Source organism: Crocuta crocuta, unplaced genomic scaffold (assembly GCF_008692635.1).
Source record: "Crocuta crocuta isolate KB4526 unplaced genomic scaffold, BGI_CrCroc_1.0 scaffold3, whole genome shotgun sequence".
Classification (NCBI taxonomy): Eukaryota; Metazoa; Chordata; class Mammalia; order Carnivora; family Hyaenidae; genus Crocuta; species Crocuta crocuta.
This window is the reverse complement of record NW_027529934.1, coordinates 9564019-9589612: the sequence shown is the minus strand read 5'-3', so window position 1 is coordinate 9589612 and position 25594 is coordinate 9564019. Positions and strand designations below refer to the sequence as shown.

The following is a 25594-nucleotide window of genomic DNA, read 5'->3' as shown; positions in this document are numbered from 1 at the left end:
AGCACCCCAGGGGTAGGTTTTTACAAAAAACCAGTGTCTTCATTATTCTTTCCCTAAATCCCACTTCTCCATTCACAGCAAGGGCAAAGAAGATCCTTAAATGGACCTGTTTGAGAGAAGATAACCAAGGAAACAAAGTTTTAAGAAACATTAGAGAAATCCACCAGTCACTGTCAAGTGCTGTTTGCTCTTCAGGACATTAATCCAAATGAGGAGTGCTTGGTTAGGTATGTTTGCTCCTGAGGCATGAAGACAGGAGGCCTGTGGCCCACGGGGGGCTCTAAAATAATGTTAACTGTCCTGTGGCTGTGGCAGTTTAGCCAATAACATAAAGCTTATCGATGTATCTAGCACTTTGAAAACAAAATTACAATGGATTCTTCACCTTTTTAGAAATACTCCTTCTGTTTTAAACTTCACTCCAAAATGGGATTTTACAACCAGACTCTTAGAATAGGGGCTAACCAGACAGTCGTCTGAGGCCCGCTGTCGGACTTCAGGTCAGGCCCTGACCCTTCCTGCTCTCTGAGACTCAGAGGATGATGTGTCACCTTTATGGACGTGTCCTCATCCTAATAATGGGGATGATAAGAACACAACATCTCAGGGTTTTCATGAGGATTAAATGGGGTGTCACAATGTGTGACAGGTGTGTGCGCTCAGCTGTTTGCTCTCGCTGCCCCTCTGTGTGGAAGTGTGGTGTGGAAAGAAGGTGGGGAAACATCCAGGCACTCTATTTGTGCATGTTCCCTGCCTCAGTAGCATGTTAGAAAGTCACAGAGACCCTGGAAATGTTCAGAGCACGGAGTGTTCTTTCCCTCTGACAGTAGTTTTCCATAATAGAGATGGAAAAAAATACCACCAGAATAGCTCCTGTTTGCCTCTGACACCATGAATAAGAGTAAAATAACTCAAAACTCCTAAAAAATACTTCTTAGAACCCTTCAATCTGCATACGAGTGTGAGCATGAAATATGAACATGGATCTAACACCTGCTGAAACAGTAGTGCCTGCCCCCGCCCCCCTTCTTAAAGAAGCCTCAAATGAAACGATGTGGGGACGCCAGACTTAACACTTTTCAAAGCAGGTAAACTCAAGGCAAACATTTTCCCTCTCTCTCCTAAGCTGGCTGAGAGCGTTATTACTGGATCCAAGACAACAGGTATCTGGTAACAGTGATGGACAGGACAGAGATTTTTCGCCAGCTGGAGCCCAGTTCTCATTCTAGGTGACTCTGTGGGAAAACAGCTTTGAATACAGTTTGCAAGTTGGACAGTTTCTGACTTTGTTCATGTTCCTAGCCCAATCTTTTCAATGCGGAAGTAAGTACTATAGCAGAAAGGAGTTTGAGGACTTGGAAAAAAATTCAAAGTGCTGTCTATGGGTTTAGCATCATTCTGTTACATTTGCTGTGCGTTTTGCTTAAGTGGTAGACCCTTAATAAATATGAGCACCGTGTTTTTATTGTTCATCAGTTTATGCAGGCACTTATTTATTTGCTTAGCCATTCGACAAGCACACGCTAAATGTTTACTTGTACTGGGTACAGTTTTGGAGGGAGAAATTTGGACACATGGGCTGAGAACTGTAAATGAAGTTTTGAAAAAAATGGGTCAGAATGTTCAAAATCACACGTTTTCCAGATAACCTGTCATATATGCAGCTGAAGCTGGGTCTGTAAATGCGATGAAGTGGCCCAGCACTTCATATGTGCTTGGAGCATTTCCTTTGAGGAATTCAAAGAATAGATTCTAGGGCATCTATCTGTCACAGTCTGCCAAAATATATTATTTCAGAGAATGTTTCACCTGCTTATTTTTGCAATCAGAGCAAGGTACCAGGGACCCACCCAGAAAAGTGGGACACTCATCTTCACTGCTCATCTCCTTCCCAAGGGACAGCTGTCATCTCTAACCTTTTTGCAGCCACCTCACCCCTTTGACCTGTAGGTCATAAGCCAACAAAATACAGGTAGTTCTGCAAACACATCATACTGTGTTTGCATATCTCTCTGCCTCCACACGTATTGTTTCTTCTTCTGGAAGACTCTGTCTCCCTTCCACTGCTCTCTAAATACCTGCTCATTCTGAAAAATTTTTAAATGTTTATTTATTTATGTTGAGGAGGGTGGGGAGAGAGAGAGAGAGAGAGAGAGAGAGAGAGAGAGAGAGAGAGAGAAAATCCCCAGCAGGCTCAATGATGTTAGCACAGAACCCAATGCAGGACTTGATCCCACGAACAGTGAGATCATGACCTGAGCCAAGATCAAGAGTTGGATGCTTAACCGACTAAGCCACCCAGGTGTCCCTCATTCTAATTTCAATTCAGGCTTCTCATCCTTTGACCTTCTACATTTTTCTAGCCACTCCCTCCACTCTGGCACTTGGACACCTTGCTATGCGCCCATTGCTGCAAACATCACACCCAATTATGATTATTTATTTATATACCTGTATTGCCTTTTAAACTATGAGAAACCAGGAGCATCTTAACACCAGTGACGAAATGTTGTTTCTAGGAGGTGCCATGATTCCCCTCACAGAGGAGACACATAGGAGAGGCTCAGATGGCTATCAAACTACGAGACGTGTGCAGGGGTTTTCACAGTTCTTAGGTTAGAGTTTGGTGAGAAAGGAACCATTTGATATTTGTTGAGCACATACTATGTCCTAGGCATTCTTGTAAGTGCTAGGGATAGAGTGGTGAAGAGAACAGACAAACATCCCTGCTCTTGTGGGACTTACAATGTGCTCCTTAAGTTGGATGGTCACAGGCGCAGCTAAACATTCTATTACTAGGGAAGAAGAGGAAGACTGATACTGAGACAGTTAGCAGTCATTGCCACACGATTCTTCCATGTTCTCCGTATTTAACTGGGCGTGCCTATTTTTTGTTCTTAAAAAATGGCAGACTGTGGTAGTTCTGGTTTGTTCACCTTAAATGCACATGTTAAGCTTTGGGTGTTGTATACACTTAAAAGTCACTTCAACAGGCTGTCTAATTTCTTATTTGAGGGTGTGTGTGTTAGGGATAGAGAAGGAAGGGTCAGCTTCTGAATTAAGTGTTCTCGGGAGCTCCTTTACATGTCGTTGGTGCCTCACAATAACTCACTGAACTTGGTATGTACAGCAGGTGTTTTTACTCCATTTTACAGATGGCAAAACAAAGTACAGAGAGTTCAACTAAATTTCTTGAGCTTATAGAGCTGGTTGGCAGAAGAGCCGTGTTTCCCAGCTTGATAATTTTTTATTTGATGGAGAATGTGGTTAGTCCAATAATAGTGAGTGTCAAGTAACTCAGACTCAATGAGTGACTAGAGTATTTACTGTCATTTTAAGTACAGTTCCAGAAACAAATTAATCAGGTAAATCTTTCTGTGTGGAACATGGACACTTCTTCGTGCTTTCTCCTGATTTCCCACTTTGAACGACCACTTCGCCTTCATATTTTCAGCCCAGTTCAGCAGGCTTTCCTTTTCACATAGAGACTGGCTGCAAGGGCAGGGTTTTCCCTAGTGCCTCATTTAGCAAGCCCGGTCCTTGGGCTACGACTCTCTCTGTGGTCACAGCGGCCCCAGTTCATCATGACCTCATGGCTCATGGGTTCTGTGTTTTGCCAGGGCACTGCCCCGCCAGGCCCGAACGCTGACTGTTTACATTGGTGGCATCTGCCCAACTCCTCTGCTGAGACGTGACACGTCTTGCATACTTGCATCTGTCCCCATGTTCCTGGGCTGCATCTGTTCATGTCACAGGAAATCTATACATGAATACAGCAGAGGAAGGGATCCTTCTTCACTGCCCTGGAACAGAAAACCAGGGATTTCAGAAATTGAGAAAAATACATGTCAAAGATGAAGTGTAAGTGAAAAGAGCATAAGCTTTGGGAGATATCTCTAAGCTGCTGATTCCTCCTCTGTTAAATAAGGACAGTAATACCTCCCTCGAGAATTACCATAAGGATTAAAGTTCTATATGCAAAATGCCCAGCTTAGTTCCTGGGCCATAGTGCAGCCCATAATGGTAGAGAAGAAAATAAAATATATTTTTTTCATTTTCCATAATATGTAAAATGTGGGCAGCAATCCCAAGAGAAATGAAAATATATGTCCACACATGAATGTACATGAATGTTAATAACAGCGGTACTCATAATAAATAAAAAGTAAAAACAGAGGCACCTGGGTGGCTCAGTCAGTTGAATGCCTGACTTTGGCTCAGGTCATGATCTCATGCTTCATTGGTTTGAACCCCACATCGACCTCTGTGCTGACAGCTTGGAGCCTGGAAACTGCTTCAGATTCTGTGCCTCCCTCTCTCTCTCCCCCTCCCCTGCTCACGCACTATCTCTCTCTCTCAAAAATAAATAAACATTAAAAATTTTTTTTGAAACAACCCAAATGTTCATTAGCTGATCAACAGATAAATAAAATGTGGTCTATCCATACCATGGAATATTATTCAGACATAAAAATAAATGAAGTATTGACACATGCTGCAAGATGAACCCTGGAAACAATAATGTGAGTGAAAGTCAGATGCAAAAAGCCGCCGTTGTATGGTTTCATTTATATGCAATGTCCAGAAAAGGCAAATTCATACAGACAGGAAGTAGAACAGTGGTAACGGGGGGGCGGGGGCTGGAGAGGGGGAGAATGGGAAGTGATTTCTAGCGCGTACAGATTTCTTTTAGAGGTGATGACAAGGTTCTGAAATTAGATCATGGGGGCAATGGTTGCACAACTATGACTGTAGTAAAAACCACTGAACTGTACACTTTAAATGGGCGAATGTTAGATATGTGAATTATATCTCAAGGAAGCTATTATTTCTTTAAAAGTGGGCAATCAGTATGCCTTACTTTCTATGCAAAGAGAGGTTATATATGGTATTTGTTGGGAAGTGTACCCACTCCATGCTGGCTGGATCATTGCTTTTTCTTTTTTCTTTTTTCTTTTTTTAACGTTTATTTATTATTTATTATTAAGAGGTAGAGAGAGACAGAGCATGAGCATGGGAGGTGCAGAGAGAGGGAGAGACACAGAATCTGAAGCAGGCTCCAGGCTCTGAGATGTCAGCACAGAGCCCGACGTCAGACTTGAACTCACAAACCGTGAGATCATGACCTGAGCCGAAGTCGAATGCTCAACCAACAGAACCACCCAGGCGTCCGCTTTTTCTGTTTTCTGGTTCTATTGCTATTAGACTGAGAGAAGTATTTAGATCTTGCCAAACCCGTGCGTGTTTGTCTTTCCTTTTTCATTGAAAATGCTTCCTTTGTTTGTGAAAGCAGTGGAGCGATGTTATTGCTGTCCTCCCAGCCATATTTGAAATATTTAATTTCTCAGCTGTGTGTCCTGAATGTGCACAGAGGGATGCACTGTGGAGCTGAAACAATGTGGCTTTTGTGTTGGGCCCCTGGTTTCCAGAGATCCCTTGTCATCGCAACATGTTCATGGCATTTCTGCCTAAAAGTTCTTGTAGGATATAAACAGACTTTTATCTCTAAGACCTGGATATCTGGCTGCTCTTGGAACAATGGAAAATCTAGCCTGTCTGGGCACATGTTCTAGCATGGCAACAGTCTGATGGAGTCCACCTGTGTCCCTTCTCTCACCCTCTTAGCTCAGACATAGTCCGTGTCACTCCTTGATGTTATCTGGTCTCAGCCTTTATAGGCATTTGGATTTGATTGGGGAAAGTTTTCCTGAATTATTCATTCATTCATTCATTCATCAGGCCCATCGTTAGTGCCTGTTTAACACAGTAAACTCTGTTAGGTGCTGGCATAGTCCTGTCCTTGGGGAAGAGGATCTGGTAATGGAGAAAGACAGAGAATCAGTTAATTACAATGCAGAGGCAAGGCAATCCTGGGAGTATGGGCAGAGAACTGATGGGTAATTACAGATCTGGGGCATCCCATCTAGCCTGAGGTGTTTGGGGGGTGGAGAGCTTTAGGGCTCCTGGAGAATGTGTCCCTGGATCCTGTGTGCCCTCCCTCTAGCATCAGGACTCTAGTTGTTGACTATGCAGGAACATATTCCACCCGTAATTCCGTTTCTTCAGGGCACACCCACATAATAAAAAAAACTTTAAAGAACTGGAAAATCCAAGAAGGAAGAGAAAAGAGGAAATGAGGAGTGGGTGAAAAAGAGCAGGAAGAAGAAGAAACAAAGGGCAAAGTACAAGAAAAACAGGAAAAAGAGTATTTACACAAATGAGAAACATATTTATTTTGTCTCAGACACTGCTGCTGATATTTTCATAGAATCCCAAGAGTTTGGACTCCAAGGAAAATTATGCTGAAGTGAACCTCAACAAAGCTTGGTGACAGATGGTGGCTGCACTTGTGGTGAGCACAGCGTTAAGTGTAGAGTTGTCCAGTCACTACGTTGTGCACCAGAAACCAGTGTACCATTGTGCACTGTAACAATAGAATGACACAGAGTGAAGCCGACTGTGTCTGAGCTAACAGTCACAGGCTCCATCAGACTGTTGCCCTGCTAGAACACATGGCCAGAGAGGCTAGGTCTTCCATTCTGTCAAGAGCAGTGAGATATCCAGGTTTTAGAGATGAAAGTCTGTTTTTCCCCTACAAGAAATGCCATGAACATGTCGCAGTCAGACAAGGGATATCTGGAAACCAGGGACCAAGCTTTCATTCTGAGATGTTCATTCTGGTCCTGTTGATCAATGTCCTTGACAAGGCAGAGAATCCCTTCCAATCTGACAGGAGACAGTAGTGGAGGAGGAGTTTGCACTAGGGTTGGGGTGAGGCATCTGAAGGAAAAGTCCAGGCTCTAACATCCACTATTTGCATGACTTGAGCAATCATAACCTTTCATCTTCAGCCTTCTCTTCTATAACATGAGGAGATAAAAATAATGCTAACTTAGCTAATTATAGGGCTCAAAATGGGCTAGTGCATGACACACCGGTGAGGGGTTCTTAACACCAAGAGAGGCAGACTATACCTCAGAATAGAAATGTGTCATTTGTAATATGTTTAATTAAGTTCATCTGCACTTTCTTTTTTTAATGTTTATTCATTTTTGGAGAGGCAGAGAGAGACACAGTGTGATCAGGGGAGGGGCAGAGAGCGAAGGAGACACAGAATCAGAAGCAGGCTCCAGGCTCTGAGCTGTCAGCACAAAGCCTGATGCGGGGCTCGAACTCAACGAGCTGTGAGATCATGACCTGACCCGAAGTCGGACGCTTAATTGACTGAGCCACCCAGGTGCCACAAGTTCATCTCCACTTTAATACAATGGCATTGGGCTTTTGAATTGACTTCTAGCTGGTCAGTTGGCAATTTTTACCGCTTCTTTTTCCTACCCTTTAGGAATGAAATTGATTCATCAGTTGATTGCATTTCCAGAAACAGAGTTGTTTGTTTTTTTGTTTTGTTTTGTTTTTTACATCACTCTTACCCAGTCTCTAGATGTGCAATGCCTATGATTGTTTCTGTGATTAAATGGGACATATGGAAGAAGGATGTTGAGGGAGTAGAAACATTTATTTTGTTAGGGAAGAAGGTTTCGTGAGAGGTGAGGTTTCCTGATTTCTTAGTTCTTTAGGAGGAGTTGCTACTCAATGACTTGGCAGGACCTAGGAAAAGACTTTTGTTGGGAGAAAGCCCCCAGCCCCTGCTCCATGTCCATCTCCTTAACCATATTCAAGTCTAGTTTTCACCCAGCAGACAGATTCTAGATCTTTAAACAGCTCTCTCCAGTAACCAAGAAGCAAGAATCCATCAGCATCTTTTGCCAAGTGGCCAAGCATATCTCTTCCCATTGGCAGAGCGCTTGCTGGCGAGGCTTCGCCTGAGAGCGGAAGAAGAGGCGGTGGGACTTTGATGACGAGCTTTCTCGAAAATAAATTTGTCTGCTTCAAAAAGTGGAATCTTATTTTTAGGTGGGAGCTCTTTATTTTCTCCATAAATGAGCCGTCCTTGCTGGATGAAAACAAGGTCAGAGGGTAGTTCAGTTTTTGAAGTCCCAAGTTGGAAAATTCGCTTTTGCCAACTTACGAGTCATGGTGCGAATCGTCTGGATGATGACGAACCTTGTTGTTCATTCCATCACCATTCCCTTGAGCCTCTGGGGTTTGTATTTTGCAAGTCCTGGGGCAGCAGAGATCAAGCACTGCACGGTGTCACCTTTGTCATGGCGCACAGATTGCAGCCCTATGTTCTGTAGCACCGGAAGTCTGGGCTTTCTGGGGTGGAAGGAAGCTGAGAACATTCCCTGAGGGGCAGGCAGTGCAGACGGAAGCAATCAGGAGGACCATGTCCTCAACATCTGTGGTTTACCTGCTGCAGGGTCCAGTCGGCATCGTTAACATGGCTTCAGTGGCCCTGCCCTTACCAATGTGAGTTTAGCCCTCACAACCTCAGAAGGACTTGTGGTAAAAATAAATGAGTCAGTTCTAATTATTTCAAGTTGGCTGTTAGTTTAAGAGCCAAGACTGAGGAATGAAAACTGACCTTCTGGAACAAGGAGAAATGTCAGTGTGTTTAGACATTGCCAGAGAAATCTCAATATTTTTCTTTTGGCACAGCCGGCTAGTAAAATTGTATCATCCTGCAGACATGTTTATTTACTGGTCTGCTCCATGAGCTCCCACTTTTCCCTGTAACAGTGACAATGCACTTGCTGGCCCCCGGGAACTTTATTAACCAAGGAGATGCCCTGTACTGTGCTGTTGATGGTATTTGCAGTATGTGTCTTATCTTTTTCCTAATTTGACTTTGAATTTGAGATTCATGGGCCTTTGCTGATGTGCGTGGCTAGAGAAGAGGAAATAGGAACTAGGAGCAGAATCAGAAAGTGGATGGACAGGCAGCATTATGGCGAGTAATGGCCCAGACTTTCCTCTGAGGCCAAGTGGATGCTGCACTTGTTTCCATCAGCTCTTCCATTTCAAATCTAGCTCAAAAGATGGCCAACAGGGACCAGTGGACAGAGAGGCAACCGACCATGAGCACCAGGGGTATATCAGGGCCACAGCTCTCCTGGTGGAGGGAGACCTCTTCATGGCCGGCAGGTCCTGGTACTTCTTAGAGATAAAGAGAAGCCACTGTCACATTGCGACCTTCCAAGAAAATAAACTATGTGAGGATTGGCATGACTCAAGAGCTGAGCTCACCTTACTATCTTATCCTGAGCCAGAGAGACCCAGGGAAGAGAGGGAGGCGGCTGTTGATTTAAGTATGCCTCCCTTGAGGGATGTCTGTTACCTGGCTGGGTGCCTTTCTTGGTCTCTTGGGAGAAGGCTAACAGATCCGAGATTTGTTTTCTACGGGACTGGAAGGAGCTTTCCATGGGGGAGATGTACCTCGGCTTCCCCTGAAGGGGATTATACGTCTTGACTCCTCAGCTTCTTAGCATGATGGGAAAAGCCTGCTCAGCTGCAGCCTTCACCGTGTCTAGTGACTTGTGGGGACTCGCTGCAGGGTAGGCACCACATGGTTCTATAGGCTCTGAAAATAGAGCTGTCCACTTGAGCCTCATGCATTCCCCCCACCCCAGGACCTCAGATCTGGGCCGTTGCTATCTCTCTCCCCAGCCCTCTGTGTAGACCAGAGCCTGCATGCTTTCGTGATTATTATGTATTCGAACGGAAGTGCATTTTTGGTGAGAGGGATGGAAAAGGAAGCAGTTAGAAGTGTCTGCAGGGTTTCTGTTTATTTGCCTGTGCCAGGGGAGTGGAGGGACCAGGCAGTTGGTCTTGAGGGGGCAGGGCAAGTCTTCCTCAGTGGGCTGGTGTGGTCAGTGATGCTCTTCCCCTGGGACAGGGCAGGAGATCAAAGACCAGTGTGTATGGGCCTTCAGCCACATCTGGGATTTGTTCATCTCCCTCGAAGCCTGAGAACAAAGAAAATCTTAACAATATGGGGAAGTAATCGAACAGGAAATTCTTTGTACTCAAGGAGAGTATTTTAAATCTGTGCTTCTGTTGTTTTTTGTTTTTAATGTTTTATTTACTTTTTTTGTGAGAGAGAGAAAGGCGTGAGCAGGGGAGGGGCAGAGAGAAGGAGAGACACAGAATCTGAAAGAGGCTCCAGGCTCTAAGGTGTCAGCACAGAGCCTGATGTGGGGCTCGAACTCACTAACTGCAAGATCGTGACCTGAGCTGAAGTTGGACGCTTAACTGACTGAGTCACCCAGGCGCCCCTGTTTTTAATTAGACAATTAATCCACCTTTGCATACATCCAAGCAGCTCATTTCTAAGGATGTTTGTTGGTAGTGGATACTTGGGCAGAGTTTGGAGTTTAGTCTGCACACCAGGATAATAAATTTCATATGATGAGACCAATTTTGTTAAAATGATGAAGAGATGCATTGATGTAAGGAGGGCAATCAATGTGTAATGAGGAAATGGCAACTGAGGAAAGAAGTAGATGCCATGTGAATTCTCCGGCGCTATTTATAGTAATTGGACAATAATGTAGAATTCCCATAACTTTCGACTAACACTGTAGTCGAGATATTTTTTATCTTGTTGGGTTTAACTTACTCTTGCTCATAGTATTTTGAGCAAAGACTAATGTACATTAGAGCTGATCCTCCATTTCAGGAATTGCTCTACCCACGCTTCATGCAGTGAGATGAAGGGGTTGACTCTCAAAGTGCCCTTCATGGCCACTTGGCCGGACAGGGGTGGCTTGTGGCTGTGTGTTACAATGGATGTGATTGTCAGCGACATTGTTCACTTCTCAGCACAATCGCAGGTATGTGGAGCCCAGGGCCTCTTCCATGTTGCTTTCTGGCTTGCTTTCCTGCCTCCTTTTATTACCCCATTTTTGTCAACGTCTGCACACATCACCTCACTCCCCATCCCGTAGTTGAATTTCCAGGTGTATCTGTGGGCCTCTTCCCTCCTAGACCTTGTCCTGAAAGGACGAGCTGATTCTAACCTGATTTCTAGAAGAAACTTGAAAGTAGACCGAATTGGCCATTGACATCAGCTCCAGATCTTCTATTTTTTTTTTGAATAATATTTTCAGTAAGCCTAGTTTCAGTTCGAGTATCTATGTTGTAAAATGAGATTTTCAAATATTAGTCATAGACCTCTATCCCTCATTTTCCTATACCTTGTGACCTAAGTCACATAGTTTCAAGCTACTTGGTGTTTTACAGAAATTTACTGTCTATATAACATGGGGCTCCACTGTGCTTTGCTTAACAATTTGTTGTTTTCTCTTGAACATTTCTGAATATTCTCTCCTTTAAAGATGTTTGTGACTTTGGGAGTAGCAGTGATTTCCGAAAGCTCAGGTAGAGAGAACAAAAGCCATCATAGATTGGGTTTAATAAAGTCCTTTTTACTGGAATTGCCATATATGGAAGAAGTAACCACTGTTCACATCTCTTCTTTTGCTCTTATCAAGGCCATGTTCCCAGGGAACCCCTGCTGCTGATAATGCCCATGGCTTTTCCTTCCAGGAGGAACTGCTGAATTGCCCATAAAATCTAAGCATTTTTACTCCTTTTGAAGAATCCCAGACGCCTCTATCTTCCCATGACTCTTCTGTTTACTCTCCCTGCCTTCTTCCTTTCTTCCTTTTCTCCCTTCCCTTCCCTCCTTCCCCGCTTCCTTCCTCCCTCCCTTCCTTCCTGTTTTAATTGTATTCAGTGTGATTTTTAAAAATTAGGAATAGATGTTGAATTTTGTTAAAGACGTTTTTAGCATTTGCAGAAGTAATCATATGACTTCTCTTGAGGTCCATCAATACAGTGAATTATATTAATGGGTTTTCTTTTATAATGAATATCCTAGGCTATGCTATATAATATTTTCTTAATAGGATGTTGGATTCTGTTTGCTAATACTTTATTTAGGATTTTTGCGGCATATTCATTAAAAGATATTGATCTGAAATTGTGTGCATGTGTGTGTGTGCATGTGTCCCTCAGATTTAGATATTAATATTGTACTTGCATTATTAAAAGAATTTGGAATTTTCATTTTTTCTTCTACATCTGTAGAACAGGCTACATAGCATTGGAAATATCTAGTCTAGTGGATCTGGGAGAATTCCACTGGGAAACCATCTGGGCTGAATGTTTTCTTTTTTCTCTTTCTTCTTCCTTGGTAATTGTTCTGTTTCAGTTTTATATCTCTATCGAAGTGATTTCTGCTAACATGCATCTTCCTAGGAAATTCCCTATTATATCCAGCTTTCAAATTTAGTTTTTGAGTCGTGCAAATAATTGCTTGTGATTTTTAAAATAACTTCTTTCATATCAATCATATTCCCTTCATCCTTGTCAGTTATTATTTTATATGTCTGCACTGTCTCGGTTAGATTAATAAATGGTTGTTTTGTTGATTTTCCTCAAGAAAAGCAAAATTTTAAGGGAGGTTGGTGGGAAGACAGGTGAAATAAGAAAGAAGACTGAGTACACTTATCACTATGGGCACTGAGTAATGTATAGAATTGTTGAATCACTGTATTGTACACCTGAAACTAATATAACACTGTATGTTAATTATACTGGAATTTTACTAAAGTAAAACATTTAACACATTTTTTAATGTTTATTTTTGAGAGAGAGAACGCGCGTGTACACATGAGCAGGGGAGGGGCAGAGAGAGAGAGAGACAGAATCTGAAGCAGGCTCCAGGCTCTGAGCTGTCAGCACAGTGAGCCCGACGCAGAGCTTGAACTCACGAACCGTGAGATCATGACCTGAGCCGAAGTCAGATGCTTAACCAACTGAGCCATCCAGGCGCCCCCAAATAAAACATTTTTTTAAAAAGCAGCATTTTAATTTATTAGTTCTACTCTTTTCCTATCTTATACTTCTGGGCTTTCTGCCTTGATTATTTAATAGAGAGTTCTTAATGGATTTTTTTTGTTTAACTTTCTGTTTTTTTTTTACTTTATTACCAGAGAATGTTTATCTTCTTTCAATTTTGTGGAGGCTTTCTCTGTAGTGTAATTGTTGGTCAATTGTGAATATTCCACATGCACATGAGAAGAAAGCATAGTCTCATTTTGTTCTATAGATTCTCTGTAATATTTACTTCTTCCCATTTGCACCATCTTTAACTGAAAGTGGTATGGTATGCAACTCTTCATCTCTGGGTTGTAAGTAAAAGCTGCATGTTGGGTGTAGAGATTACTATAAGAAAATAAAATCTTGGGTTGTCTGAGTGGCTCAGTTGGTTAAGGGTCCAACCGCAGCTCAGGTCATGATCTCACAGTTCATGGATTCAAGCCCTGTGTCGGGCTCTGTGCTGACAGCCCAGAGCCTGGAACCTGATTTGGATTCTGTCTTTCCCTCTCTCTGCTCCTCCCCAGCCCTGGTCTATTTCTCTCAAAAATAAATGAAGATTAAAAATAATAATAATAGGGGCGCCTGGATGGCTCAGTTGGTTAAGCATCCGACTTCGGCTCAGGTCATGATCTCACAGTTCGTGAGTTTGAGACCCACATCGGTCTCTGTGCTCACATCTAGCTCAGAGCCTGGAGCTTGCTTCGGATTCTGTATCTCCATCTCTCTTTGACCCTCCCCTGCTCACGCTGTCTCTCTCCCTCTCAGAAATAAATGAAACATTAAAATTTTTAAAAATAATAATAATAAATAAAATATTGGAAAAAAAGAAAGTGGTATGCTAACATCTCTTATTAGTGTTCCTGTTTTTCTTTGAAGTCTCCATACCTTCTATTACGTCAGGAGTCAACACACTACAGCCTGTATATCCATTGTTTATTCTTGTAAATAAAGCTTTATTGGAATATAGCAGTGAACATTCATTTACTTACTGTTTATGGCTGCTTTTCTGCTACAAAGGTAGAGTTAAGTAATTGCAACAGAGAGTGTATGGCCTGCGAGCCTAAAATATTTCCTGTCTTGCTCTTAAAGAAAGTTTGCCAACCCCTATACTATATGAGGGTCCCTGGATATTCGTATTTATCATTTCTTTGATGTGAATTATGTTCTTTAGCATTATAAAGTATCTTTCTTTGTCATATTTAGCATTTTTTTGGTCAGAATTCCACCTTATTCCACTCTTGCTTTCTTTGTCTTTTCCAGTTGACTGATACATCTCTTCGTTTTTAGGTGTTCTTTATAACTTTGTTCTCGGTGTCTTATACACAGCAAGAATTGTCTTTGTGATACAACTTTAAAGTGTTTTTGCACTAATAACTGAGTTAAGCTCCTTTATAAGTGGATCACTGTGTTAAACTTTTAAGGTAGAAACAAGTTTTGTATACATTAATTGAAGACTTTTGAAGGTACTCTGTTTTGCCTACGTTATGGTAATGTTAACCCAAACTAGGTAGAGATACCTTAGATTTTCAGTTTCATATTGGGAACTCTTACTGTCACTCTCCTCTCAAGTGTGGGTAATGACAGTACTGTTGATTAGCAATTTTGCTGTGATCTGAAAACAAACTTGAGGTGAACAGGCAACTGAGTAATTGCGCAAATTGAAATAGTTGTTAGGGGTGTTAAAAAGCAGAGTATACTTCCTGGATAACTAAAAATGAAGCCAAGTAAGAAAATTTCCAAAAAGATTAGTTAACTAAGTGGTTTAATTCATTTTCTGCTTATATAACTTTAGTACAACCATTTACTGATTGTACTATTGGCTGAGCCCTGTTTAAGGAACTAATGACACAAAAATTGATTTTAAGCAGTATCTCTCACTTCAGAAATCCATTGTCTCGTTTGGACCATGAGAGATACCATTTTCATATATACATTTCCCGCCTCTCCCCCCCAGAACTGGCCATTCACCTTTCAATTAACTTGGGGTCTTTGGGAGTTCCCCCTCTCTTTCTTTGGATGGTAACTGAGATATATTATCCTTTCTCTCACGCAGGGCAGCAACTGATCACAATGTGGATAATACAACAGAAATACTCAGGGAGTGGTTGAAAAATGTACAGCGGTTCTATCACTATGTGGAGTGGAGGCCTATGGAGGAACCAGAGTGAGTAGCAGGACAGCATTTTGTGAACTCTCTTAATCCCTGCTCCCTTAACCAGTTTCCCAGCCATTCAGGGGTCTAATCTTGGAGGTGCATATGACTTCTTGGTTATTGCTGTACCTAGTAAGTTGCAAGGACCTGCCATTCCTTCCTTTGACAGAGCTTCCTATTTCCCTCCTCCTCTTTATCCCTGCAGCTACCAGCCAAGTTCAGGTTCTCCTTAGTTCACAAACAAATTGCCCCTGTAAACATTGTAAGATATTGTATCATTTATTTATATTTGGAGGATAAGGCTTTTGTATTTGAAAAGTTTGCATAATGTTTATAGACACCTTGCTTTTTTTATTTATTATATTTTCATAATCTTTCCATAGCGATAATTAAGGGGGTTCTTCATTATTTTCATGACTGCTTAGTATTTATTCATTGTACAGATGTACATAATGATAATGAGTAGTCAGTCGCCCACTGATGGACATTTAGGTTACTTCTCCCTTAACCATAGCAATTTCTTAGTTGCTTCTATCTTCAAGGTCATTCTACACACCATACTGTCAAATCAAGTTACCTAAAACACTAATGACATGTTTTAATTTCTCTGTTAAAAGGACTCCAGTGGCTCTCCAATACCCACAGAACGAAGTTCAATATTTGAGCTGAATATTCTGTTTTTGAACTGAGGTATTCTCAGACTTGTATTTTTTTCAAAGACTCCACGAATATAACACCAACAGTTATGCATCCATATTACCTGCCTCTTCCAAAAAGAAAACTGCTTTGTCTAGAATGTTCCTTTTACTTTCGCTCCCAAGCTGTTACTCATGCAGGTTTTTGCTCCAGGAAGGCCCGTTCTGTCTTTGTAACCAGCTCTATGCCAAGCCCCCCACCCACGGCATAAAACTGTTCCTAATCGTTCTAGTTACAAAACTCTACCTTTCTCTCAAAACGTGTGTTGCTTATTTTCTACCTCATCCTTTTTGACACAGCAAATATACTTATCCTAACTTTGTTAATTAACTATGTAATTTATGCATTTTTTCCTAAGTAATTTTTGGGTTCTTTGGCAGAGCTCACAGTATACAAACACTTCATATTTTCCCCCAGTGCTCTGTTCTTGGCAGGCACTAAATTAGTACTTGTTGGGTGAACAAATGAGTGAATGACAACATGAATAAGTGTATTTAAAACTGACTATTGTAAATGTTCCCAAGGCCACTGCAATTCTAGCTTAAGAAATTGTAGAAGTAGAATAAATTGAGTTGCCTGAATTTTTGCCCAGGGTAAGTCATTTGTTGAAAGCCAAATTTGTATGATAATAAATAATAATAATAATAATAATAAATGCCATTCCAGAACAAATTTTTGGTTTTTGTCTCTTTCTATATAATAGTTTTATTATATATGTATGCACATGTAGCTTTCAAATCCCGACATATGGTCCATAGATCAAGAGAAAGTTAACAATGAAATTTGAACACAAAAAGATTTTGAATGCTTTTTTGGAATTTGGCCTAATTAGAATGGCTGAAAAGACTATGTCCCTACCTTCTATGCTGGTCATTTTCTCTGTACCAAGGTTTTGACTAAATATATTGTATGCCAAGTTCAATGTGAAAAATATTAGTGAAGGCATTTTGGAGCAACATATTGAGAAAAACAGGACTTCCACTGATTTTCACTGAAGCAATAATTGGAACGACATCTTAGAACATTCGTGTGTATACACAGTTTTATTAAGCTTATTTATTACGTTCTCATTGTTTTTGTGGTATTTCATTTTCTAACGCAAACTGCCAACACAGCTACCAGACCTTGAAATGATAGCCAGATTGGGGCTGCAGTGACAGTATCAATACCCATCCCAGTTGGAAGCCTTCAGAAGTGTTCTTGAGGGGTGCCGACCCACTTGCTGATGTGGCCATGTAAGAGTCTTGGCCTGGCTGTTTTGTGGATGTTCATAGAGATTCCAGTGACATTATGTCTATTCCACATTCTTGCTCTACCTGGGATAGATCAATGTGTTAGGCTTAATGAAATCCTTTACTGATACTTGACCAAGTACATTTAACCTTCCTTTTTTTTCCTAGGAAACTCACATTTTATGCTGCAAGGTTTCCTATATTTATTTGATGGAAGAATATATTTAAAAAGCATGTAGAAACATGAGCTTTGCGGTTGTGCCTGGATTCAAATTCTGACTGTGCTCCTTATTAACTGTGTAGCCTTAGACAAATGACTTAGCCAGTCTATACTTATTTCCTCATCTGTGAATTGGAGGGAATGGTAGTACTAACCTTGTAAGGATTCAGTGGGATTTTCTTTAAACCCACTGAAATACTTCATATAAGGATTCTTTTTTTCTTTTTTTGTTTCTAATTGAGAGAGAGAAAGAGAGCGAGGGAGAGGGGCAGAGGGAGAGAGAGGGAGAAAATCCCAAGCAGGTTCCACACTTAGTGTGGAACTTGCCGCAGGGCTCAATCTCATGACCCTGGGATCATGACTTGAGCTGAAATCAAGAGTCAGATGCTCAACCAACTGAGCCACCCTCATGCGCCTCATATCAGGATTCTTGTGCACAGTAAGCCACAAGTTACATAATCCCCTCTTCTCTATCTGTAATATGAGGAAGATGATAACAAAAATAGCATCTACCCCTAGAGCTGATGGAAGTTGAAATGTGTTAGTGCATATAAACATTTAGGACAGAGCCTAGAATATATAGGCATTCAATAATTATTATTATTATTATTATTATTATTTTAGATCCTACCCTGATGAAATTGGACCAAAGCATTGGCCAGGTTCCCGGTTTGCCCATGTGATGAAACTACGGCAGGCAGCCCTTCGAACTGCGAGGGAACAGTGGTCAGACTACATCCTGGTAAAAACAGATGTTTGATTTCTTGACAAATGTTATCCAGACTATGTCCAAATCAATTGTTCACAATCTAGCACTGTGGAAGCAATTAAAACCATCTTTTATTTAGGAACCACCTCCCCCACTTTTTAATAAAGGCACAAGGGAAAACCTGGGGAACTTAATATTGGAATACCCGGATCTTATCTCAGACCCATCCCTGACATGCATTTTCATGAGGCCGCAAATAAGCTCCTGGATTATTTGATCTCTTTCATGTAATAGGCATAAAAAATTCTGAATCCTTTTAGTTCATAGGGAATGCACTGTGTAAAGAAATATACTCTTGCTTTTTCTTTTTTTATGTTTATTAATTTTTGAGAAAAAGAGAGAGCGCCCATGTGTGGGGCAGAGGAGGGGCAGAGAGAGGAAGACAGAGGATCTGAAGCAGGCTCTGTGCTGACAGCAGAGAGCCCGATGCAGGGCTCGAACACACGAACCTGAGATCATGATCTGAGCCAAAGTCAGATACTTAACTGTGTGCTACCCAGAGCTACCCAGGCGCCCCCACCAATAAATATAAAGAAAGATTTTTTTTGTAGAAAAATGTTCAGATATAAGAAATTAATTCTACTTAAAAAAGATTCCAGTTAACAGCTCTGAAGCTCCTGAGTGATTTGGAGGAATGGCATCCCTTCTTCTTCTTTTTTTTTTTTTTTTAGACAAAGGATTATTACCTACAACAAGCAGCACATCCACCAGCATGCTTGTGGCATCACACATCACCCAAGTGATGTTGTGGACCCAAATGGGTGTTCTGCACAGAGTGGTTTTGTGTTGCAGCTGAGAAACCCAGAGCTGAGGGAGCCCACTGCTTCTATAGCAAGCAGTAAGCAAGCCTGCCCTTTCTCTGGGAAGATAGGCCACCCCATCCCTCAGGTTACCAGCTGCACAAACAACGCTGAGAAATGGCCGAGTTAAAGAGGCAGTCAAGGCCTGGCAGGGAAATAGTACCTCTTGCTTGGATTCTGTTGGCTGACAATTTTGCTGGGCTCTCATGAAGAATTTCTCTTCACGAAAGCGTTCTGTCGCTTTTCCTAGGCCTTTCTTAGAGAGGTCCAGAAGAATACTGGACTTAATGATGAGGAACCAATGTCATACTCTGTCCTTATCCCCCAGGGACCTATCTTAAGTGGAAGAGAGGACAGCTTCCTGGGCAGCAAGGAGCTGCAGCCCCCACTTCCCGTCTGAAAGTTAACAGGGGCTTTTTTTCTTCACAAGTTTATGGGAATCAAGTTCTTCATCTGTAGCCCCCAAAATGCATTTATTTCTTTTGGTGAGCGTTTTCCAGTCCAGCACTAGAAATAACACCAAAAAGGCAAAGACAATATTGTTTCATTAGGCTCGTCGATATCTCTGCTATCACTAAACTCTGATTCCTAAAAGGAATACTTTTCATCTAGGTCCATCCCTAATCCATAACCACAACAAAAACCACCCAATCATTTATCACATGCACACTTTCAGTACAAATAATTTCATATATGCTTTCAAGTTGATGGTATTTAACACTGTAAAGCTGTTTAAATGTTATTGAAGCACACAAATGCTGAATTGCAATTTTTTTTGGTCAACAGATTGACTTTCATAAGAATGAAAGTTTCTGATTATTTGTATGTGTGTGGTAAAATATACATAACATAAAATCTATCATTTTAGTTATTTTTAAGTGTACAGTTCAGTGAGATTATTTATTTTATTAATAGGATCTGTGGTTAGACTATCCCTGTAAATGAATCAGTGTTAACATGAACTTCTGCTGAGAGTGGAAAATAGCTTCATAGGTTGATATAATGTACTTTCAACAAAAATTCTACTTGTAACATTAAAATGACATTGATGGGGGGCACCTGGGTTGCTCAGTTGGTTGAGCATCCGACTTCAGCTCAGGTCATGATCTCACGGTTTGTGGGTTTGAGCCCCGTGTTGAGCTCTGTGCTGACGGCTCAGAGCCTGGAGCCTGCTTCAGGTTTTGTGTCTCCCTCTCTCTCTGCTCCTCCCCCACTCATTCCCTCTCTCCCCCTCACTCCCTCTCTCTCCTTTCTCTCAAAAAATAAATAAACCTTAAAAAAACGATAATGGTAAAAAATAAAAGGTACTTTTAAAATGGCATTGATGGATCTGTTTGGGGCCATTTTGGCATAACTACAGACAACCTAAATAAGTCTGTTCATTTGTACCTAGGCTATACACTGAATGAATGTTTTTGGATGAATCTTTGAGAACTCTTGGGAGCTGTTAGTAGTTAATAACCATTAACCAAGATGTAGATTGGGTGCTGGGTGTACCCAGTATGGTAACCCCAATTTATTGCTTAGTGCTTTAGGCAGAGCTAGCCCTGAGGGAGTTAGTCTAAATGTATTTTGCCTGAATGAATGCCATCCAGCTTCAACAGGTTTCAATAAGAAGAGCACAGATAACTGGTTCCGTGTCTCATGAGCAGGTTTCTGTGATTCTTCAGAAGTGTTCGGTTTGTCTTGAACCCATTACTGAAAAGTACTTTTTCACGTGACGTTTTCCTCTTCTTTTCCTAGTTCATAGATGTTGACAACTTCCTGACTAATCCACAGACCCTCAATCTAATGATTGCAGAAAACAAAACCATTGTGGCACCCATGCTGGAGTCTCGGGGTCTGTACTCGAATTTCTGGTGCGGAATCACACCTCAGGCAAGTCTTGGGTCTAATGAGTTAAGGCTCTGAGTTTTAATGAAGCAGCCGTGTGTCAGCCATGGCCCCACTCAACCTTTCCGCATTTCCTCTCTTAAAACGTGCGTGTCATTGTTATGGGAACAAGCATGTTCAGGAAAGGAGGTAAATCCAGGTCCAATACTTGATAATTAAAGCATGGTTTTGTGTTAATGAATTATGGAGAAAACATTCTAAAGAGCTTAGCCTTAGAAGCTTTAAATTAACCAATAAAATTTACTGGGGTTTGTACTTTTTGCCTCCCTGATTCTGAGACTTTTTTAAATTAGGAGTTTTTGGTCATTAAAAGCAACATAATAACACTATAGAAAATTTGGAAATGGAGAAAAGTACAAAAAGAAAATTACGTGAGTCCCCACCATTCTAACTAACATCATGGATAAAAGCTTGCATGTTTTTAATAACAGTATCACCAAGTTACTTAAGCTTTCTCTTAGTTTAAAAAATATTTAAGTTGTTCACAATTTTAACTATTATAATGACCATGATGATTACTGTATATTTTTCTCTGTTTACTATTATTGCCTTAGATGACCTTAGGACAGCTTCTTACAAGTAGAATTACTGCGTCAAAGAGTAATAAATATTTTGCTGGCCTCTGATACATGTTGCCAAATATATTTCCAAAGACATCTTAATGATCAGAACTGTTGTGTAGCTTGTTTTCACAAAACTCATCATTTGTTTTCATTCATATGAGGATCCTGTGAAACCTAACAGAAGACCATGGGGAAAGGGAAGGGGGGAAAAAAGGGAAAAAACAAAATTTTAAATGTTCATCATCTCTTTTTTCTTTTGTAAAATCTTCAAAGTCTAGAACATCTGGCTGGTTATAGTTTTTTATTCTTTGGTTAATAAATTGGATAAAGAGAGAAATTTAACTGATGGACATGGTACATATGTACTTGGAATAAAGATGGGCTACAGGGAAAAAATGGAGGTTAAGTGTGTTCTGATGCTCAAAGGGCTAAACTTTGAGTCCTTCTGTTATATTTGGTTTGGTTTTGGACATGGGATGAGTCCAGTATTGTTCTGATACATATTTAATAACTGCCTCTCTGCTGGGAAAAGCCCTGATGGGTAGCACTGCAGTTTGTACCACATTAGTACTCCCACTGTGCAAACAACTTAAGTGCTGTTGAAGCAAGGGAAGGGTGAAGTAATTGCAGTATAGCCACTTGATGATATAATTACTTAAGATCTGCAAAGACATGGTCTGTGGTATTTTAGAATGGTGGGAATTCACGTGATTTTTTCTGCTTTAGATTTTAAGTTGCCAAAATGTCAAGCAGCTTGCAAAATTTCTGAAAATGTAACACACAGTGGCTTTAGCACACTGCTGGATGAAGGATTCCTCTTTGGTTACAATTCCTGTAGTTCCTACAGATTTTGAATGCATGTTATCCACATCTCTTTTAAGGAGACATGAAGTTCATGTTTATACAAGGCATTCAGCTCCTTGGGGAGAAAATGTTTTATTAAGTGCGTCTAAATTCATACACCCTCAGTGAATAATCTGCAGTGTTTCACATGGGGGAGTCGCTCGCAGGCTGTTTTTAGTGAGTTATGCATTGACACCAGGTGCAAGGGTGGCTTGTCCTAGTAACCACAGCCTCTAGGTTTTTATTATCTCCTTATTTGCTTTAAAAATGAAAAGCAAACAGAAGAAATGCGCTCACTTATTTTGCACAGTAAAACAGAGAGCCACTTAGGGGCAATTCTAATTTTTCTCCTTTATTTTTTTATTTTTTTGGCTTCCATCCTCAGTCAGGCTTCTGCTAGGGTGGGAACAGAAACAGCCAATGACTTCATAAGCTTAAGGCAGGTCCTGGATTCCAGAGGCTTTAAACATAAACACAAAATGGCCCTGGTGTTGTCTGGCCAAGAACAGAAACTGTTACCAACAGCATTCTTTTTTTTTTTTTTTTTGGTCAAAAAAGACATCCATTTCCTCTGCCTGTCTGCAGGAGGCGTAACAATTTTCTCTCTCTTATTTTCTCTGCTTCCTTCTCCTCACTCTCGGGATATTCAGTGATTCATCGTCATAAGTTTTCCAAACTTCTCATTCTGAAAATACTGTTCCTAAGTAGTCTAGAACATTGTATTTTACATATGTTCTTAGGCGGTCCTTCAAAGAACCAATGTTTCCTTTATCCCTTGAAAGAATGCTCATAAGTTGAAAGATATTAAGTAATCCTTAAAGGCTAATAAAAAAAAAATGTAGTAATATGGGTCGCCTGGGTGGCTCAGTTGGTTGAGTGCTGGACTCTTGATCTCACTATTCGTGAGATCAAGCCTTGCGTTGGGTTCCACACTGACCGTGGGGAGCCTGCTTGGGATTCTCTCTCTCCACCCCCCCTGCCCCTTCCCCCCAAAAATAAGTTTTTAAAATTGTAGTAATAACAATACTTCGTATAATGAATCACAGTTGTCAAAGTGTCTTCATAGATCTTATCACATGCAATCCATTCTACGGCCCCGTGAGGGAGACAAATAAGCTATTAGCCCAGTTTTCAAGAGAAGAAACTCAGCTCAAAGAGGTTAATCTTGGGCTGAGGTCAGCTAGAAGCAGGTTAAGATGACTCTAAAACACATCATTTAAGTTCTTAATTTGTGAGCCTTCTATGTTCCTATGTGCTCAGTGTTCAGGCTGGCTCAGCTAGAACGCTTCTCTAGGCACTGAAGGGAATGTCAGAGAAGTAGAAGTGGCTGCAGTGCCTCATGTGTGGGTCCTGACATCACCACAGAATGTGTGGCCATAAAATATGGCGACTGATCAATGACCATGCGAGAACTTTTGCAATCACCAAGTTGGGTGCCCTTTAGAATGCTGGCTTTGTGAAGCCTTACACTCATTCCATGAACCTGCTGTCACCTCGAACATTTATGGAGATGCCCTTCAGAGCTTCCGGATACCTTTTCCCCCCAAAGTTTATTTATTTATTCTGAAATAGAGACAGAGAGAGAGCGAGGGAGGGGCAAGGAGAGAGGGATAAAGAGAATCACTATCTGACAGCACAGAGCTGGACATGGGGCTCGAACTCATGAACCATGAGATCATGACCTGAGCCGAAGTCGGACGCTTAACTGACTGAGCCCCCAGGTGCCCCTATGCTAGGCACTATTCTAAGCATTTTTCAGATTTTATCTTACTTCATTTTGAGAGGCAACCCCGTGGAGTAGATAATGCCATCATTCTTGTTGTATAGATGAGGAAGTAGACACAGCAAAGCTGAGTATCCTGATGTACAGACGATAAGTAGCTGAGATGGAATTTGAACTTAGGCAGTCAGACACTGCTCTGCTCTACCAGTTCTTTTTATTTTTTAATGTTTATTTACTTTTGGACGAGAGAGAGAGAGCACTCATGAGCTGGGGAGGGATACAGAGAGAGGGAGACAAAGGATCTGAAGCAGATTCCCCACTGATAGCAGAGAGCCCGAAGTAGGACTTGAACTCACAAACTGTGAGATCATGACCTGAGCCAAAGTCGAACACTGAACCAACTGAGCCACCTAGGTGCCCCTGCTCAGCCACCTCTTAATATTTATACTTCATATTCCATCAGATGTCAACATAAAATATACTTTTATGAGATCATTAAATCCAGAGATATGCTGAAACCCAAATTATTTCTGATAACAAGACCCTGCAAGTACTATTTCATATGTAAATAGTATTTCTTGAACTCAGTTGGAAATCCTTAGGCTGAGATTCAGAGAGGGGCAGTGACTTTTCTTGGGGACTTCTCTGTAAGTGGTGGGGACATAGGAGGAATCAGCCTGACAGAAGGCTGGGAAAGATGAAGCCCTCAGATCAGAGAACACAGCCCACCTATCTCTCTTTTCCAGGGCTTCTATAAACGGACTCCAGACTACCTTCAGATCAGAGAGTGGAAGAGGTTGGGCTGCTTCCCTGTCCCCATGGTTCACTCCACATTCCTAATTGACCTCAGGAAGGAAGCCTCTGGCAAGCTGATGTTCTACCCGCCGCACCAGGACTACACATGGACCTTTGATGACATCATCGTCTTTGCCTTCTCCAGCAGGCAAGCAGGTACCGTTTGTGTTCCCTTGTTCTGTGCCCATGGAAACACTGCAGCTAACAGCTCCTTTGTTTTGTGCATCTTATTATAGAATGGTCCTATATAGAGCTTTTTTTTTGTCCCAAGTAGAATTAGAGACAACTGTTTGCATTTAACCGTATCAGCACCCTCTTTATCGCTGTCTGGGTGAGCACCAGTGACCAAGAGCCAGGGCTGGCCCCTCCCCAGAAACCCACTCTCTTCTTTTTAGCATTTATTTAGTTTTGAGAGACAGAGCATGAGCGGGAGAGGAGCAGAGAGAGAGGGAGACACAGAATCCGAAGCAGGCTCCAGGCTCTGAGCTGTCAGCATGGAGCCCAACACAGGGCTTGAACTCACAAACCGTGGGATCATGACCTGAACCAACATCAGACACTTAACCGACTGAGCCACCCAGGAGCCCCACTCACTGTCTTCTTTTTGAGTGCTGGGAAGACAGTGCTCGTGGGGAGAGCCATGAGCAGGTGACTGGTTCTCAATGGTGTGACTGTATAATTTTCTTCATGATAAGGAATTTTTCCATTAATTAGGAAACTGCGACAGTGGCCCAAAACAACACTGGCAAATACTTCAGACTTTGAAATCAGAAGTTATTTCTTCTTTAAAAAGTCTGAGATGGTACAGTGGCTCTGTTCCCCAAAGTTTTCAGAGACCCAGGATCCTTCTCTGTCGCTTCTCCATCCTCCATGAGGTATTGTCCTTAATTTTTTGATTCAAGATGCCGCATCCATATGGCATCAAGTAAAAACCAGAGAGGGAAGGCACTTCTTCAGTTAAGGAGTTGACCATATCACTTCCATGCAGATCGTGTTAGCCAGAACTTAGTCACCGGTCAACACACAGCTGTAAGCGAGACTCAGAACATGATCTTTACTCTATACAGCCTAGAACCCCAGTTCTCTTACTCCAGAAGAGAAGAGGACAGATTTATGGACTCA

The 25594-nt window shown here is 41.5% G+C and overlaps 1 protein-coding gene across 1 annotated transcript in view; it reads left to right on the top strand.

Moving 5' to 3' along the window:
* Positions 1-14856: 14856 nt before the first annotated feature.
* The window catches only part of COLGALT2 (collagen beta(1-O)galactosyltransferase 2), a 44880-nt gene continuing 34142 nt past the window's right edge, over positions 14857-25594 (top strand). Inside the window, exons 1-4 of the mRNA XM_077763259.1 lie at positions 14857-14950; positions 17711-17828; positions 20399-20533; positions 24424-24628. Coding sequence (XP_077619385.1) covers positions 14937-14950; positions 17711-17828; positions 20399-20533; positions 24424-24628 — 472 coding nt within the window. The 5' untranslated portion in view covers positions 14857-14936. The remainder of the gene's footprint in view (positions 14951-17710; positions 17829-20398; positions 20534-24423; positions 24629-25594) is intronic.